Raw genomic sequence first — 16,584 nt, 5'->3', positions numbered from 1 at the left:
GTCCAGAAAACACAGGAATTTTCCAAATCAACCCCATCAAGCTTTCTAACAAACCTGCCAACCTCACCTCACGATGGCGCCAACACCTCAACAGAAAGTGTGATCAGTGCTGAGTCCTGCTCTCAGGACAGTGCTTGTTGTGGAGTGGGGTCATGACTCTGATAAACAGAGCAGGTTATAAAATAACCACAGTTACTTCATTTAAATCAGCATTTACCGTATTTTCCAGTGACTTTGGCTCAATTTCCAGTGTGAAAAAATGTGATTGCACAATAGTAAAACATTTGGCCAGAAAAACCTTACAATAAAAATAGAAATACAGTAACGATAATTATTACAATAAGACACATGCAACAGGTAAAACAGGCAAATAAGAACAAGGTAAAAACATTAAGCTGATTATTTTTTGTACAGCATCAATTTACTGTTGTGCTGCCTCAGTTTGGTTTTAATCAAGAAACCAAATCTTAGAAATGTTCATGACTTGTGAAGTTAGTGTTTATTTTAATTGGGTAGAAATGAATTAGCAAGTCAGTTTATCTTTTTGCATTAAAATTTGTACATGACATTGCATCAGATTAATTTGACAGACACTTTTGTCCAAAGAATAAAGTGAATTTAATCCACAGAGGAGTCGACATGTGAAAGCTGAGCCAAAGAAGCTGTAAAATACTCGACGTCAAACCACAGCTGCTAATCACATTAACAAACACGGATGAGTAAATGATTACCAGACAGACTCTACAGGTTCTCTTTGTGTATTGTTCTATTGTTTATACCAGGACATAAAGCTAAAACCATCAGTCCTCTGTCCTGTCCAGTCCAAGCCCTAATACTATCAGTACTTTAACTTAAGAGTCACTGTCTGCTTTAGCAGCAAACCTTCCTCTGTTCATTAGTGTCTGGCCTGGGTCCAGGGTTTAGGCTTCAGCTCAGACCCCGTTTAATTTGAACCAAAAGAGCCTGTTGTTTACTTTCCCTTAGTCCAGCCTAGTGAAGTAACAGCACTCTGCTGTTTTCTGATTTTCTGGTCTTATTTTTCTTCTACTGGTGATGATGATGATGATGATGGTGATGGTAATGGTGATGGTGATGATGATGATCCCTGTGGTGTGCAGGTCTTATCAGTATTGAACATGTGATCAGATGTAATCAGTGTGTGAACCAATAAACTGACAATACAGAGAGCACCTTACTCCCATGTGTTATCTCAGCACTATTTGTGTCTATTTGTGTTTGTGCTTTAATCTGAGTAACTGTTTCTGGTTACTGGTGATTTACTGGAATAATCCAGTTCATTTCAAGTTAATACCCACTGGAGTATTAACCTGAGAGCAGAGTCATACCTGGGTGATCAGAGCCAGTTGATTCAGTCAGTGTAAACATCCAGACTCTGTTTAAAGATTAATAATGAATGGCTGTGATTTAACAGGTGCCATCATATGAGTGGGTTCAGTGCCACATCTATTTATTTTATGCCAATAAATGCCAGCACTGATTACATAAAGTTAATCAATGTGACAATAACAATTAAACCTCATTAGGTGATTCTTACTGCAGTGCTCTGATCCTTTGGCTCAGTGAAAATGCTGCTTTTTGAGAAAAAGTCCTGCATTGAAAATCCTACTTATTTAAAAAGTAGAGTAGTATTATCTGCTTCAGGTACGTGAAGTATGGAGTATTTTCTCTGACAAAGCTGCTTGAAGATCCAAAGTCACAAGCTTGACAGGTTAAAGATGAAAATAAACAAACTTTTAGCTAAAAAAAAATAGTGAAATTACTTTATAAACAAAATAAATATTTATCAAGTTATTTTTCAGGAGAAAGTTCAAAATGAAGGTGGAGACTGAAAATGTCAGTACTAGCCACCATTTTTATGTTTACTTTAGTTGTCTTGTTTACTTTCTGTGCTGACGTCACGGGGACGCAGATCAGCACCACAGGGATTGGCCAGAGCCCGGGCGCGCGAACTCTCCCCCCTCCCGCTGGAGCAGGTGCGCGCTCCCGCTCCGGACTCAGGAGGAGCGGGACCCGCTGAGTCCGGTCCTCATTTCCAACAGGGGAGGCTGCTGAGAGCGGCAACACGTCCGGGGAGCAGGTAAGACGAACAATTCTTGTTAGCGAGGTGGTTTAAATACTTTAAATACTTTTAATTCACGATTTATTTTAAATAAAGGTTAGTGCGCGCTTTGCTATCGCTGTGGGGACGCACTGTGTTTATACTGTGGGGACGAAAGGCCAGGGTCCATTTCACCGGTTTCCAGGTTCGGCTCAGATTAAAACTTGTTTTTTTTACAGTGGCAGACTTAGCAAGTTGGAGGCCCAGTTTGGGGCCCTCGACAGTCAGACCTTTAACTCCTCACCTCACCTCCTTCGTCCTCACAGAAAACACATCCAGATTTTTTAAAACCGGACCTGTAGAAAAACATATTAACAATATACTTTAATACTTTTATACACTAACTACAATTACGTACAATAAGAATGTGCTTTAATGTCCATTCACATATCACTCATATTAGTTGTCATCAGTTACCTTTGTTTTCCAGCAGGGTCTGTGATAATAGACGATGATTGGACTTTTCTCTTCTATGGTGAATTACTGAAGTAAAGACAAGACAGTACAATGAAGTTACACAAATAATAACGTAACTAAAATATAGTTAAAAAATAAAAATTATTACCTACCTCTTCTTTTTCTTTCTTCTCGCCCGCTCAAAACAAATTGCAGCGAATCACTGTCCCGTTCGGCACTTGGAATAGTCCATTATAGCACGTGGGGGGGGGGGGGTTTAAAACACTTCTCCAACTCGTGTCAAGAAATGGATCTGGTGCAATTTCATACTGCTGATTCTAGGAAATACAAGGTTAATTTTAAGTGCTTGATGAAAAATACCATAACCATAAATTATGGGGCTCTGGTAGTTCGGGGCCCTAGGCGACTTCCTACCTTCGCCTGATGGTAAGTCCGCCTCTGGACGTAGAGTTTTTGCAGCATGGGCGGATTGTGAGACAATGGGGCCCCTGGGCATTTAAAGGCCCCCCCTCACCCACCCGACACACGTACAGAGCTGACGTCATGACGTCACTGTAGTGCTAGCCTCTGTTAGCTTCAGTAATGGCGACCTCTGTTTTAGCATTGTTTTATCAGTCTTTCCATAACCTACAGCACTGTGGTAACAAAGATTATCAACAATTTCTTTTTACTATTTTAAGATTTACAGCTAAAGTACAAGCGTGCTTAGTTTGGTACTTACACCCCCAAAATCTACAGTTTTTACTTCTCTGTTTGTTCAGCAAGTTCAGAACTTGCTGAACCCCCCGACTGCCTGTGCCAATTACCCATCAACAATAAGGTAGCTAAAAATGTAAATACTGAATGAAAATAGTATTAGATTATTTCAAAGGCAAAGGAGTGTATTTAAATATATCAAACAAGACATATAGAATAGTGTTGATAAAGGCCGTGTTCCATGTTTGGGTTGTTATTGTTTGCAATGTTCGATATCAGTGGGAATTTGAATGAGGTTGCCTTTAAGTGTAGACTGCAAACCAGAAAATCTTGTTTCACTTCAGCTTTGTATGTTAGTATGTTAAGACACAAAACTGAAAGATGCAAAAAAACTGACAAACTGCTGATTGTCACTGATTTGTGTCTCGTTCAGTAAAATTTAACAGATTAACCAGAACTTAACCAGAAGAGTCTTGTGTGATAGTTGCAATAATAGCTTTATTTGTGGTCACGTTGTCTGTACGTAATAGTCTTTCGTTTCTTTGTGGTTGTTGTAAGTCTTTTTGTGCTTACTTTGGCCTCTGTGTGGTTTTTCCTGTCAGTTGTTTGACTCTCTCAACAAACACTAAGTCAGTTCCTGCACTGCCACATTGTGGTTTATGTAATTTGTCATCACTCAAGGACAAACAAGGAGATATACTAAATTTTCCTTTCTCAGCAAAATGCAACAATAAATGAACCCTATATTTGGACACAACAGAGTCCAGCAGACTGTCAGCAGAAGAGACGGAGCAGGAGCTGTGGAGAGACCATCCTCACCCATTCAGCCAGGCGGTAGAAGAAATAGGGGCGGCTGCTGTGGAGCCTGGGGGGCCTCCTTGTCTGGGGTAGTGCTGCTGCATTCTTGTGCAAGGAAGGGAAAGGAGAAAGGAGCAGTGGCTGATCTGCAGCCATGCACCGCTTAAGGACTACATTTGCGAGGCTTCGGCCTTTAACAGCTGCACAGACAGCACAGAGACTATCACGGGGCTTAAGGACGTTTCAGCCCACGAGGTGCCCGAATGAATCCGTGGCTGCTGAGCCCTTTCTTAATGGCACCAGCTCAAACTACATGGAAGAGATGTACTACACCTGGCTGGAGAATCCCAGAAATGTGCACAAGGTACTGTACAATGTTTTTGACACCATGCATCTGTTATTTCTACTAAAAAACTTACATTTGTGTTCAGGAACATGCTGAGGGCCTCCTTATGACCAATGTCATACCCAGTCCCAGACATTTTAAACAAAGCATGTTTCTCTTTAGTAAACTCTCACCTTCTTCTTGAAGAATCTGGAAAGAGTATTTAGTCGTAGCAGATATGTGTCCAATTTTGTGGGATAAAGGTTGAAGAAACAGACACTGTCGTCACTCTGAGTGCTTCTTTTTGTGTTTGCGTGTTTGTAGAGTAGAACAGTTATGCAGGAAACAGCAGAGCACAAGGGAATAGCAGGTACTACAAAAGAAAGATTGGGGACGTCTACGTGAGAAATCAGGTTTCCATCCATAATCGGCCACACTCTGGAGATGACTTGAATTACTAACAGGAGAAATGACCCAATTCTTACAATGTCTTTAGACAGTCCAAACACTGAATCGTTCTTTTGACTTCAACTAATCATTTAAGACCAGCATTCAAAATCCAAACCTCCAAATTACTAGAAAAGCTGAGTCAAAGCCAAGCTGCCAAGCTTATCTAGAACTTTAAACTTTGCTTTTGTTGAGCCAAGTAGAGCAAACTCAGATTTACAGTCACTAAGCCGTAAGAATTAAGTGGATTACCCAAAAACCCTTGGGCACAGACTTTCACACTGTGTCATTGAAATGTATGAACACTGTGGTGCAAACGATGGAGAATTTGGTGCCTGACGTTTTCTTTTGTAAGGTTTTATCAAGTCACTATGTCTTTTTTAGTAGCTGACACCCTGCAGCCATTGTTAATCTCAAAAACCGGATTTAGCTCGTCTGTGCTGTAGAGCTCCAGTGTCAACTAAAAACTACTGAAGACACGTTAATGAGCCACACTTTTCAACCGGGTGACGTTTACTCATTAAGAAAATATGGGCACAGCAGTTTATCTGTAAACAGCTCCACAGAGTAGTAACAGTGATGACTCTCACAGTGTGTGAAGAGGTAGAGGTCACTGAGCACGCTGAACATGAACATAGTTCATAGTATAGACTGTCCCTGTTTTTCCCATGCCAACTTGTACAAAGTTAGTCTTAGAGAAAGAGGTGCTCTGTGGTTATGGGAATATCTGGACAACACCAGAGCACTAAAAGATTATATGATATTTACTAGAAGCTGTAGAGTGGTTGGTTTCATCTCATCCTCTCTGTCTCTTTCTGCAGTCCTGGGATATATTTTTCCGTAATGCTAATGCAGGGGCTTTGCCTGGTGCAGCCTACCAGAGCCCCCCACCACTCAGCAGGACTTCTCAGGGAATAGCCAGTGTCCAGGCACTGGCGGGGGGTCAGGTCAATGTGGAGAAGCTGGTGGAGGATCATCTAGCTGTGCAGTCGCTGATACGAGCATACCAGGTAATTACAGGGCCATAATTAAATCACATCACAGAGACTGTAGTGCAGTCACATAACGTTTATCATCAGTGGTCTGTTATCAGTACGAGATACTCTACAGTTAAATGATAAGGGAGACCAAACTGCAGAGTACCAGTACATTCACTTTTGAGATAACTGTCCCTTCAGTCTAAATGATAACTAATGCAGTCAGAGTTTAGAAGTAAGAGTAGAGAATTAACCAAAACCTTCGCCCTCACAGCTTGTGTTTCTTTATCAAATTAATACATTGGTTTAGTTTAGTTTTAGGAGAGCTGCTCATTAACCTGATTGAGAACTGATGGTAGGTCTCAGAAAATCCCACGACTCCAACTGATTAGAGCACGATACCATGAATATGCATCTGTTACAGTCTGGGATTGGAGTTTACAGGACTTTTTCTGCAGCACTGTCCCTCTAGAGATGAGTGTCTGCATGTTGTATAACAGTTTGTTAATAATTTACCCCAAACATCTGATCTTATCTTATTATTCTTGCTGTCTTAACATGTAATCTAAATGTTGGGAGGAGCAAGTTATAATTACATAAGTAACTGTCAGGTAAAAGTACATTTGTCTCTGAAATGTGCTGCAGTAAAAATATGTAGTTGCACAATATGGAAATATTTATAGGAAGTATTTCAAAATTCTTCTTGTGAAAATATCGACATGAATAAGTTATAATAGTTATAATATAATATTTTAATCTAGCGATGCACACTGAGCCAGGAGTTTGTTTTCAACCTTTGACCCACATCTGAGCTTCTGCTGACATATGTGGACATACATTAGGAAATCTTGCAGGACGTGCTCAGCAGTTTACAGAGGACAGACTCTGCTCTTGTGAAATGGTTTGACAGACTGAGCATGTGTTACCCGTGTGCAGGTACGAGGGCATCACATAGCAAAGCTGGACCCTCTGGACATCAGCTGTGTAGATTTTGACGATGCCCCGTGTGCTGTTGGTTTCCAGAACGTTGGTGAGAATATAAACCCGTTTCCCCCACCCTTCTCTCTTCTGTCGTCCTGTTTCCAGTTTTTTTTTGTCTTTATTCTATTCAAGTCTGTTCTATTTTAGGACACACCCCTCAGCTTTAAATGGCTGTCCTTTTTGTTTTACTTCTTATTTTTACCCCTTTTTAAGTTTCTTTGTTTGAGGGACACCCATCAATTCCTACATCTTTATGTTTAGTGATCCCCCACCCCCACTGTGGCCTCCCACCTCTTTTGTTTCCTTTCACTGGCCCACCCAAACCCCCATCATGCATGGACCCTGTAGGCTCAGCTAGACTGCTGACTTAAAGACTAAGTATTGTCTTCCTACTGTAACTTACTGTGTATCTTTCTAATTATATATTTATATCAGTAATAAGGGTCCTATTGCTTGCAGAGCTGCAAAGTTTACAGAATAAAATATTAAAATATTATTACTCAAAGATCCTGCACTTCTGTTTTTACTCTGCAGAGGCCAATTATTAAACTCTTATTATTGTTATTGTAGTAGCAGACAGTTTGATGATTCACTAACACTAATGACAGCAGATCTTATTGCTCCATTGAAGCGGTTTGTCATTAATAAACTGTTCTGGGATAAACACCAGCTAAAATGATTTTATAGATTTTACAGACAAAGTCTGTAACGATAATTTATGTTTTTGTCACTGTATTTATGTTTCAGGTGTTTTTTTATTCCTCAGTCCATTGAGGTACTGTAGTACTCTAGAAACCTGCAGTGCATGCTTTACTCAGATTCACTAGTGTGTTAACTAATCATGGATGTCTGGTTTTGTTGCAATGGTGCAAAGAGAACACATTGCAAAGAGCGTGCACGCCTGCAGCAGGCTGTCATTGTGCCCAGTGAAAAGCCTCTGGGTTAAACAGCCGGTGACTGTTATGAGCCGTATTAGGATGTTTCCACAGTTAATAGTGGTATTGTTCTCTTTTGTCCTGGTGGCTCTGAGGTTCACACAGGTCGAACACTGGGTCAGTAGGTGCTGCTCAGCCAAAGTTAACCTGCAGTGTGTGTGTTTGTGTCTCTCCATGGCTCCAGAGTTTTCTCGTTATAAAGAACGTCTGTGTAAACTGGCTGCTGGAGGTAGGACGAGACCCTCGGACCTCACTCTTTGTGCTTTTACTGGAAACCTATGGGATCCCCTGGCCTTCATGCAGTGATACACTGCACATTAATATGAAAAGCTTCAATAGGCTGCTTTCAGTCTGTGGTGTTCCTGGAATAGGTCCTGTGGTTTATCATTAGCTTATTGAGAAAGGGCTGTCCCTGGTGGGTGGGTTGCTGCTCATTTCTTCTTGGGCAAAACATCAGCCCTCACCATGTTTTCTAACTTGTTACCACTTTCAGATAATTCACCATTTCTTAAGGCTCTATTATATATATATCACTGAATTATTAGATCAGGAAGTGGTACCTGTAAGTTCCTGAAAACTGACTTGCAGGGTGGTAAGGCCTGAACAGGAGGGCTCTGTGTGGGTCTGTGTGTGGCTGCTGGCTCCTGCTAACCTTTGCTCTGTATCCCATGAGGCCAAACAGGACTTATCCTGGCTTATCTGAGCCCGCTTCATTAAAATGGTACTGTGATTAGACTGCAGGCAGGGCCTACTTGATTACTGTGCTGGATCGTTCAGCCTCTTCGCCATGAAGCATCAAGGAGAACAGGGTCTGTGTTTTCATGTGCAGGGCAGTTCACATAGGGGGAGGAGGCTCTGAAGACCCCTTCCATAACATCACAGCCCTCTGCACTACATGTACAGACAGATATAGAAACAACTCTCCAGCTTCCTATCGCCTGTTCCACATTGTGTTATCTGTGTTGGGTGGAGCCAGGACATCACATGCTTTAGATAAATGCTGCAATGCCTGAGGCAGCTGCTCCACATAGTATAGACAACATGGTTGGCAACAAACCCAACCTGTCAGTCCTTTTCTGGGTCTTTCCTGATGTTTGCATTCAGCTAGAAGCACAACAGCGGCTTTTCTGTGTTTTCTCTAACATACTGTGTGTGTGTGTGTGTGTGTGTGTGTGTGTGTGTGTGTGTGTGTGTGTGTGTGTGTGTGTGTGTGTCCTCTGAACCTGCCAAAGTCCACAAAATTCAAGAATTCCTGGTGTTAATAAAGTCTGGGCCTTGAAAAACCAAAACTCACAGTTTCCCAGGTCACTTAAATTCATGTTTGCCCTTTTTTAGAGCTGAACCAAAGGACAATGTAATTTGGCTCTAACTATGAGGTAAATAGAGGCAGTGTTTAGATGGTGCACAGCTAAATAACAAAAATAACTGGAACCATTTGTGTTTCTGTGTATTTGGTACCAGGTGACTTGCTTCTTTCCAGGAAAGGAAAGTTCTGTAACTTCCAGTAAAAAAGAATTATTAAACATTTTGCTGTTGATAATCAGATTTACTGAATAAAATATATAGTAGACTAAATAAAAAGTTAACAAGGCGTAGAAAAGACCTGAGAGGAGAAAACGTGACATAGAACTATTGTCCAACACCAAGGCTAAAACTGGGGACACAGATTTTAAGGACCTGTTTGGTCTCATTTATCAGGTTATTCCAGAGGCCCTTGGTTGTGATAAAGAAACTGTTCTGAGATAATCATCACTTCAGTCGTGATTCTTCAGCGGCCTCATGAGAAACCTGGTCTCATAAGAAATTAATGGATATAAATAGAGTTTAGATTCAACACGTTCCTTAAATGAGCACTTGACCGACTTCATACATAGAAGTTATTTCACTTGTAATGAGCAGAGCCATCATTCACTGAGCAGAGAGGGTTTACCTCCACTAAAAAGACCCATAACATGCAGATTTAATCATCCAATGGGTCCAAAATCCATTTCTCATGTTGATCAGTAAAACTACGACACTAAATAGTTTCAGGCATTTTCCCAAACAATCTAAGAACATCGTCATTGTGAGCTCAGGGAAACTGTGATGATCAGTTTTCATCATTTCTTTGACATGGTTTAGGCTAATCAACTGCAAATGAATAAGCTTTAAAGCTTATCAATAAAACATTGATAGATTGAAGCTCAGAAGCCTGTAATTGAATGTTTCTGTGCCTTGTTTGTGATCTGCCAGATTAGAAACAGGGAGTCCAAATACTGAGGAGATCAGAAATTCTAGGAAATCTTGAATTTTGTGTTTTTTCCTTGACCCTTCATATATTTTTCCAGTTCCTTTGAAATATTTCCATATCATGGTCTTTTTCTGTTTCACACTCTTTCCCCTTTGTCTGGGCTTGGTGCACCTTTTCCCCATGTCAATGTGTTCACAACAGGTTTCTACGGACTGGCTGAGTCCGACCTGGACAAGGTGTTCCGGCTCCCGACCACCACCTTCATTGGGGGCAACGAGAGCGTGCTGCCACTCAGGGAGATTATACGTCGCCTCGAGGTAAAACGCTGCTAAATGGGTCAAAGATGGAACTAAACTGGGTCGACTGTATTTCAACGTGTATTTCTTTAACTCTCAAAGACGAGTTTTAAAGTATCTTGGTATTTTTAAATAGCTGTGTAAGAACATTTGCAGTGTTACAGCTCAGGAAAAGAGAAAACCACAGACCTGTATGATACTAAAACATTAGAAACTAGGCCGTAAAGAGCCTTAAAAGTAGTGTGATGATTAAAACCGAGCCTGAGAATAAAACAATGTGTCTCCGTGGTCCAACAGGGTATCCATACCTAAGATTAGACTCATTTAATCCTCGGTTGCCCACTCAGACCAATGCACAGCCTTCCCCTCTCTCCTTCAGGCGGCCTACTGTCAGCATATCGGAGTGGAGTTCATGTTCATTAATGACGTGGAGCAGTGCCAGTGGATCAGGCAGAAGTTTGAGACCCCAGGGGTGATGCAGTTCAGCCTGGAAGAGAAGAGGACCCTGCTGGGCAGAATGATCCGATCCACCAGGTCTGTGTGTGTTTCTTCAAGTTTCTCGATACAGCTCAGTGGCGAAGACATGTTCAGAGCCTGGAAGTGAAGCAACATCACCTCCACCTGTTTGCAGGTTTGAGGAGTTTCTCCAGAGGAAGTGGTCCTCAGAGAAACGTTTCGGTCTGGAAGGCTGCGAATCGCTGATCCCGGCCCTGAAGACCATCATCGACAGGTCCAGTCAGAGCGGAGTGGAGAGTGTGATCATGGGAATGCCGCACAGGTGCCACACACCACTGACACGCTGTCTACTCTGATATGGAAAAGTCTGTGTACTCCGTCCTGATCCATGCTTTCCTCTTCAGGGGCCGGCTGAACGTGCTGGCCAATGTGATCCGGAAGGAGCTGGAGCAAATCTTCTGCCAGTTTGACTCCAAACTCGAAGCTGCCGATGAGGTTTGAACATTTCCTGCAGAAACGAGACTAATTTTCAGTGAAGGGGTTTCATGTGTCGGTCGAAGCCAAAGATCATTTTCAGCATTGTGACTTCATAAAGAGCTTGCATGATGAATTCACTATTGTTGGTAATGGTCAAACAGCTAATTGTTTAAAACACTAATAATTTAGTTGTGGCTTTGCATCGATAATCAAACATACAGGTCATAACTGTTTCACTCAAAATGTCTTTTTTGGTGTTCAGGGTTCAGGTGATGTGAAATATCACCTGGGGATGTATCACAAGAGGATAAACAGGGTCAGCGACAGGTACATCACGATGTCGCTCATGGCTAACCCGTCCCACCTGGAGGCGGTGGACCCTGTGGTGCAGGGAAAGACCAAAGCTGAGCAGTTTTACTGTGGAGACACTGAGGGCAAGAGGGTGCGCTGGTCCAGGTTCTTATAGGAATATGTAGACACAATTTCCGGTTGTTTTCCCACCATGTTTGTAACCTGATGGATGAATTTCCAGGTGATGTCCATTCTGCTTCACGGCGATGCTGCATTTGCAGGCCAGGGTATCGTGTATGAGACTTTCCACCTGTCTGACCTGCCGTCCTACACCACACACGGCACCATACACGTGGTGGTCAACAACCAGGTACACACCGCTCAGCTGCATCCACACACACAATTTGTCCAACACAAGGGGCAGCAGCATCAGTGAGAGTGTTTCATATAGATACGGTGTGTGTTGGAGGAGCAGGTTTGTGTGTTTAAACTCATTAGATGTCAAAACACAACATGTGACTCAGTAGGTTCCCAATTGCAGCTGTTGTGGTGACTTTCGTTCTGTCGTTACGCAGATTGGCTTCACCACAGATCCCAGGATGGCTCGCTCGTCTCCGTACCCTACAGATGTGGCACGGGTCGTCAATGCCCCCATCTTCCACGTCAACGCAGACGACCCAGAGGCTGTGACGTATGTGTGCAAAGTAGCAGCCGAGTGGAGGAACACTTTCCATAAAGACGTGGTCGTAGACCTGGTCAGTATAGAGAAGAGGCATTTTTTTAGTTGTCTCTTTTATAATCTGGACTTGAAATGTTATTTGAACCGTATTTTGCTTGGTTGAAATGTGTGATCATGGGGTTTGTGGTCAGGATCATTGGGAGATATTTTTCAAGGGGGATCAGACAGGAACCTTGTCTCATAAATATAATGTGTATATTAGCAGAGCAAGAGCTACGAGCAGTATCTTTGAGCTCTGGGTTTGGTCTCCACCACCTTCTGAGGGAAACCTGTGGTTCTTTGGCTGTCAAATCTTTGAGCTCTGGGTTTGGTCTCCACCACCTCCTGAGGGAAACCTGTGGTTCTTTGGCTGTCAAATCTTTGAGCTCTGGGTTTGGTCTCCACCACCCTGAGGGAAACCTGTGGGTCTTTGGCTGTTTAATGCTCCCCTGTGTTCACTGGTTGTCATAGGTTTGTGTGTGTCTCCACATTCAGGTGTGTTACAGACGTAACGGCCATAACGAGATGGACGAGCCCATGTTCACACAGCCACTGATGTACAAGCGGATCAAGAAGCAGAAGGGTGTCCTGCAGAAGTTCGTGGAAAAACTTATCGCAGAGGAGGTCGTCACAACTCAAGAGTATGAGGTGAAACCACCTGCAGGACTGTATGTTAGATGATCAAAACCTGCCATCTGTTGCAAAAGATTGAACAGCCATTAGTAACGTTCAGGATCCTCTGTTTAGGTTTAGATACATATTTTTATCATGTTTGATCCGACCTCCACATAAACGTGAATTAAATTCTGTTTCTTTGGAACCACAGAAAAGTCTCAGAAGAAGCTCTTTTAACACACTAACAGCATTTTTATACTTCAATCCATCTCCTTCAGGAGGAAGTAGCGAGATATGACAAAATCTGTGAGGAAGCCTACACTCGCTCCAAAGATGAGAAGATCCTTCACATCAAACACTGGCTGGACTCGCCCTGGCCTGGTATGAGCCTTTTTAAAACTTGTCTGTGTGTGTTTTAAATCCTTCATGGCCTTTGAAGCACGTTGTCTAAAGTCTTTGTGTTCTGATCTGCAGGTTTCTTCACACTGGACGGTCAGCCAAGAAGTATGAGCTGCCCTTCCACTGGCATCAGTGAAGACGAGCTCCTCCGCATTGGAAACGTCGCGGCCTCGGTCCCGGTGCAGGACTTCACTATACACGGAGGTCCTTTCTGCTCCTGTCGTGTTTTGACGAACGCTGTCAGAGCAAATCTTCATGTGTCTGCTGTGGGTTCATGTTTTAGGTTTGAGTCGCATCCTAAAGGGCCGTGCGAACATGGTGAGCCAGCGAGTGTGTGACTGGGCTCTGGGGGAGTATATGGCCTTTGGCTCTCTGCTCAAAGACGGGATCCACGTGCGCCTCAGTGGGCAGGACGTGGAGAGGGGCACGTTCAGGTAAGACATTCCTGAAAAAGGGAAATTCAGTGGTTGACAAAACCTGCTTTTTGGTTTTTTAGAGTCAGATGCTGGGTTACATTTATATATTTTTTAAATTCACACTAAATATTATCTCGTCCAAGGTGATTTTACTCATTTCTTTTCTGCCGATTTGCTTCACAGCCATCGACACCACGTTCTGCACGACCAGAACGTCGATAAGAGGATCTGCATCCCGATGAACCACATCTCCCCTGATCAAGCTCCTTACACCGTCTGCAACAGCTCTCTGTCCGAATACGGAGTACTAGGCGAGTAATACGCTATTTGAACAACACACAACCAGAGCTACACCGGCTGCTGTACAGAGTATCTGTCTAACCTTTCCAGAGTGGGACATTATTAGAAACTGGACCAGTTTAGGTTTTGCACTGTGCCCTCAGAATTAGGACACTGACTCAAAAAACTGCAATATCTGTGTTATAAAAAAAAACAACAACATGATGTCGGGAAGAAACATCATGTGTCGATCCTGTGGGTGAGTTTATGTACAGTCAACAGGCCCACGGACGTGCTGAGGCGTTTCAGCACGAAGCCTTCATTAGAGCGTGTGCGACAGCAGTGAGCTGCCTTTTCAAGGGCGTGTGATTGTGAGCTGAACTGTTTGGAGAAACAGCAGCACATCCAGATGTGCTTCAGCGTCACTGCCCTCACAGCTGCTTCGCTCTGTGTTCTCAGGTTTTGAACTGGGCTTTGCCATGGCAAGTCCCAACGCACTGGTTCTGTGGGAAGCCCAGTTCGGAGACTTTCATAACACAGCTCAGTGCATCATCGACCAGTTCATCAGCTCCGGCCAGGCCAAGTGGGTCAGACAGAACGGCATCGTGCTGCTGCTTCCTCACGGCATGGAGGGAATGGTAGGAACCGAGGAACCTCATCTGCCACTTTCTGCTTGTATTCAGGGCTCGGGCGAACTCTCACAAGTCCACGGTTAAACATCAACAACTTACTGGTTCTTAATGTTTTCCCCTTTTTCCCTCCCGTCAGGGTCCAGAGCATTCGTCTGCCCGTCCTGAGAGGTTCCTGCAGATGTGCAATGATGACCCAGATGTTTTCCCCGTGAGTTTGAGTCAGAGCAAAACTGTAGTTTTAAAGTTGAACAGCTGCATGTTGTGTGTGATTTCTGTCATTTTCTACTCTAACTCTCAGAAAGTGTCAGAGGACTTCGCAGTGCATCAGCTGTACGAGTGTAACTGGATCGTCGTCAACTGCTCCACTCCTGCAAACTACTTCCACGTGCTCCGCAGACAGATCCTGCAGACCTTCAGGAAGCCCGTGAGTGACACACACCATGGACTGACTCAGTACACAACACACTGTGTCCCTAAACTAAAACGTCCTGTGCTCTCTTTGACTCCAGCTGATTGTATTTACTCCCAAGTCGCTGTTGCGCCACCCTGAGGCCAAGTCCAGCTTTGACGACATGCTGCCGGGTGAGTTCTGGCAGAAGAACTGCGTCTTTACTCAGAAACACTGTAGATGATTGTCTGTGTTACTTTAAACGTTCTGTGTGTGTGCGGTTTCTGCAGGCACTCACTTCAAGCGTGTGATCCCAGAGGACGGGCCTGCAGCTGCCAGCCCCGACAAGGTGAGGAGAGTCATTTTCTGCACCGGAAAGATTTACTATGAACTGACGCGAGAACGCAAGAACAGGGGCATGGACGACACTGTGGCCATAGTCCGCATCGAACAGGTACTCTAATACTGTGAGGAGTAAAAATATCAGTTAAACTGAGAATATGGCGTGAACATTAATGCTGTTGTTCTATGAAAAATATTATTCCTATTATTGTGACGTTCTTGCTTTAACTCTGATGTTCCTCTGTCCAGCTCTCCCCGTTCCCCTTCGATCTGATGAAAGCGGAGACAGATCGCTACCTAAACGCCGATCTGGTTTGGTGTCAGGAGGAGCACAAGAACCAGGGCTACTACGACTACATCAAGCCCCGCCTCCGTACCACCATCACCAACACCCGGACCATCTGGTAGGAGCTGGTTTGTTGCTTAGGAAGGAAACAGAAAAGGATTGGTGTGCTTGTGCATGTTTCCTTATGTGTGTGTTTGCAGGTATGCTGGTCGTGAGTCTGCAGCAGCTCCAGCTACTGGGAACAAACAGACTCACCTCACAGAGCTGCAGCGCCTACTGGACACCGCGTTCGACCTGAAGGCGTTCTCAGGGAAGCCCTAACAACCTGCCAAGAACCAGTGTGGGACACTGTCCCAGCATCCTCTGCCTTCATGTGTTTTCCTCAGAATATTTACACAGGTGTAATTTTAAGACAAGCCGCACGGCGACTCACTGACTTTTGACAGTTACCATGAAAACCTCCTGCTCACAGTGACAAACACGTCTGTAGAGAAAAACAGGCCTGTGACACCTGGAAACGCTGCAGTGCAGTTTAACCTGAGACTGTGGAACCAAGTATTCTTTAATGTAGGGACGTGAACCGTGGGGCTATTTAGATCAACGTTTCAATGGGGACTTCTTCTAGTTCTTCAGTTGAAGAAATAGATTCCTGCACTTTAATCTGAATTCTGCAGTTTAACAAGCTGCATGAACTCAGAGCGGAGCTGTAGTGTTTCTGACTTTACATTTCCCATGACCTCACCTCTTCTCTTCTTCTTCACTCAGTCTTGTTACCATCATTTTCTCTCCGGTCCATATTTATTTCCTCCCGCCCTGTCAGCGTCTCTGTTGGTGCCAAATCTGATAACTTGAAATGAGTTTTCATGAGCCAAATCATGCCAGAAGTGGTAGTGACTTGTGTAAAGACGGGATGAGATTCCTCAGCTCTGAAACATGTATTTATTTTCATTTAGTGTTGTATGTTTTACTGTTTTCAAACAAATAAAAGTCTTAATTCTTCTTCAAAATGCACCGGTTTAGCTGTTTTCAGGGCTGTGTTTTAAAAACACAGGCTACAGTTACAT

General features: G+C 43.4%; 1 protein-coding gene across 5 annotated transcripts; it reads left to right on the top strand.

The window, feature by feature from the left end:
• The first annotated feature begins 1,983 nt into the window (after positions 1–1,983).
• Positions 1,984–16,550, top strand: ogdhb (oxoglutarate dehydrogenase b). 5 transcript variants are annotated; one of them, XM_026297632.1, is made up of 24 exons: positions 1,984–2,098; positions 3,993–4,394; positions 5,624–5,812; positions 6,716–6,809; positions 7,880–7,924; positions 10,127–10,242; positions 10,601–10,755; positions 10,853–10,999; positions 11,082–11,172; positions 11,417–11,596; positions 11,687–11,815; positions 12,021–12,200; positions 12,659–12,811; positions 13,057–13,159; positions 13,253–13,381; positions 13,461–13,611; positions 13,777–13,904; positions 14,332–14,510; positions 14,641–14,712; positions 14,803–14,928; positions 15,014–15,086; positions 15,183–15,346; positions 15,484–15,638; positions 15,721–16,550. In XM_026297632.1, the coding sequence occupies exons 2-24, from the start codon at positions 4,185–4,187 to the stop codon at positions 15,839–15,841; spliced, it is 3,090 nt and encodes a 1,029-aa protein (XP_026153417.1). In that variant the 5' UTR covers positions 1,984–2,098; positions 3,993–4,184; the 3' UTR covers positions 15,842–16,550. The 5 variants fall into 5 exon arrangements, with proteins under 5 accessions (XP_026153417.1, XP_026153418.1, XP_026153421.1 ...); XM_026297633.1 differs by lacking the exon at positions 7,880–7,924; XM_026297634.1 differs by lacking the exons at positions 1,984–2,098; positions 3,993–4,394; positions 6,716–6,809 and having other exon boundaries at positions 5,653–5,812.
• Positions 16,551–16,584: the final 34 nt, after the last annotated feature.

This window comes from Mastacembelus armatus, chromosome 12 (genome assembly GCF_900324485.2).
Source record: "Mastacembelus armatus chromosome 12, fMasArm1.2, whole genome shotgun sequence".
NCBI lineage: Eukaryota > Metazoa > Chordata > Actinopteri > Synbranchiformes > Mastacembelidae > Mastacembelus > Mastacembelus armatus.
This window is presented reverse-complemented; position numbering and strand designations above follow the sequence as displayed.

Excerpts from the sequence above, each read along its gene's own strand:
- ogdhb (XM_026297632.1), top strand. The coding sequence starts at position 4,185 with ATGCACCGCTTAAGGACTACATTTGCGAGGCTTCGGCCTTTAACAGCT. Across the intron at positions 11,173-11,416 it reads AACTCGAAGCTGCCGATGAG|GGTTCAGGTGATGTGAAATA; the intron begins GTTTGAACATTT and ends TTTGGTGTTCAG. Across the intron at positions 15,087-15,182 it reads CTTTGACGACATGCTGCCGG|GCACTCACTTCAAGCGTGTG; the intron begins GTGAGTTCTGGC and ends CGGTTTCTGCAG.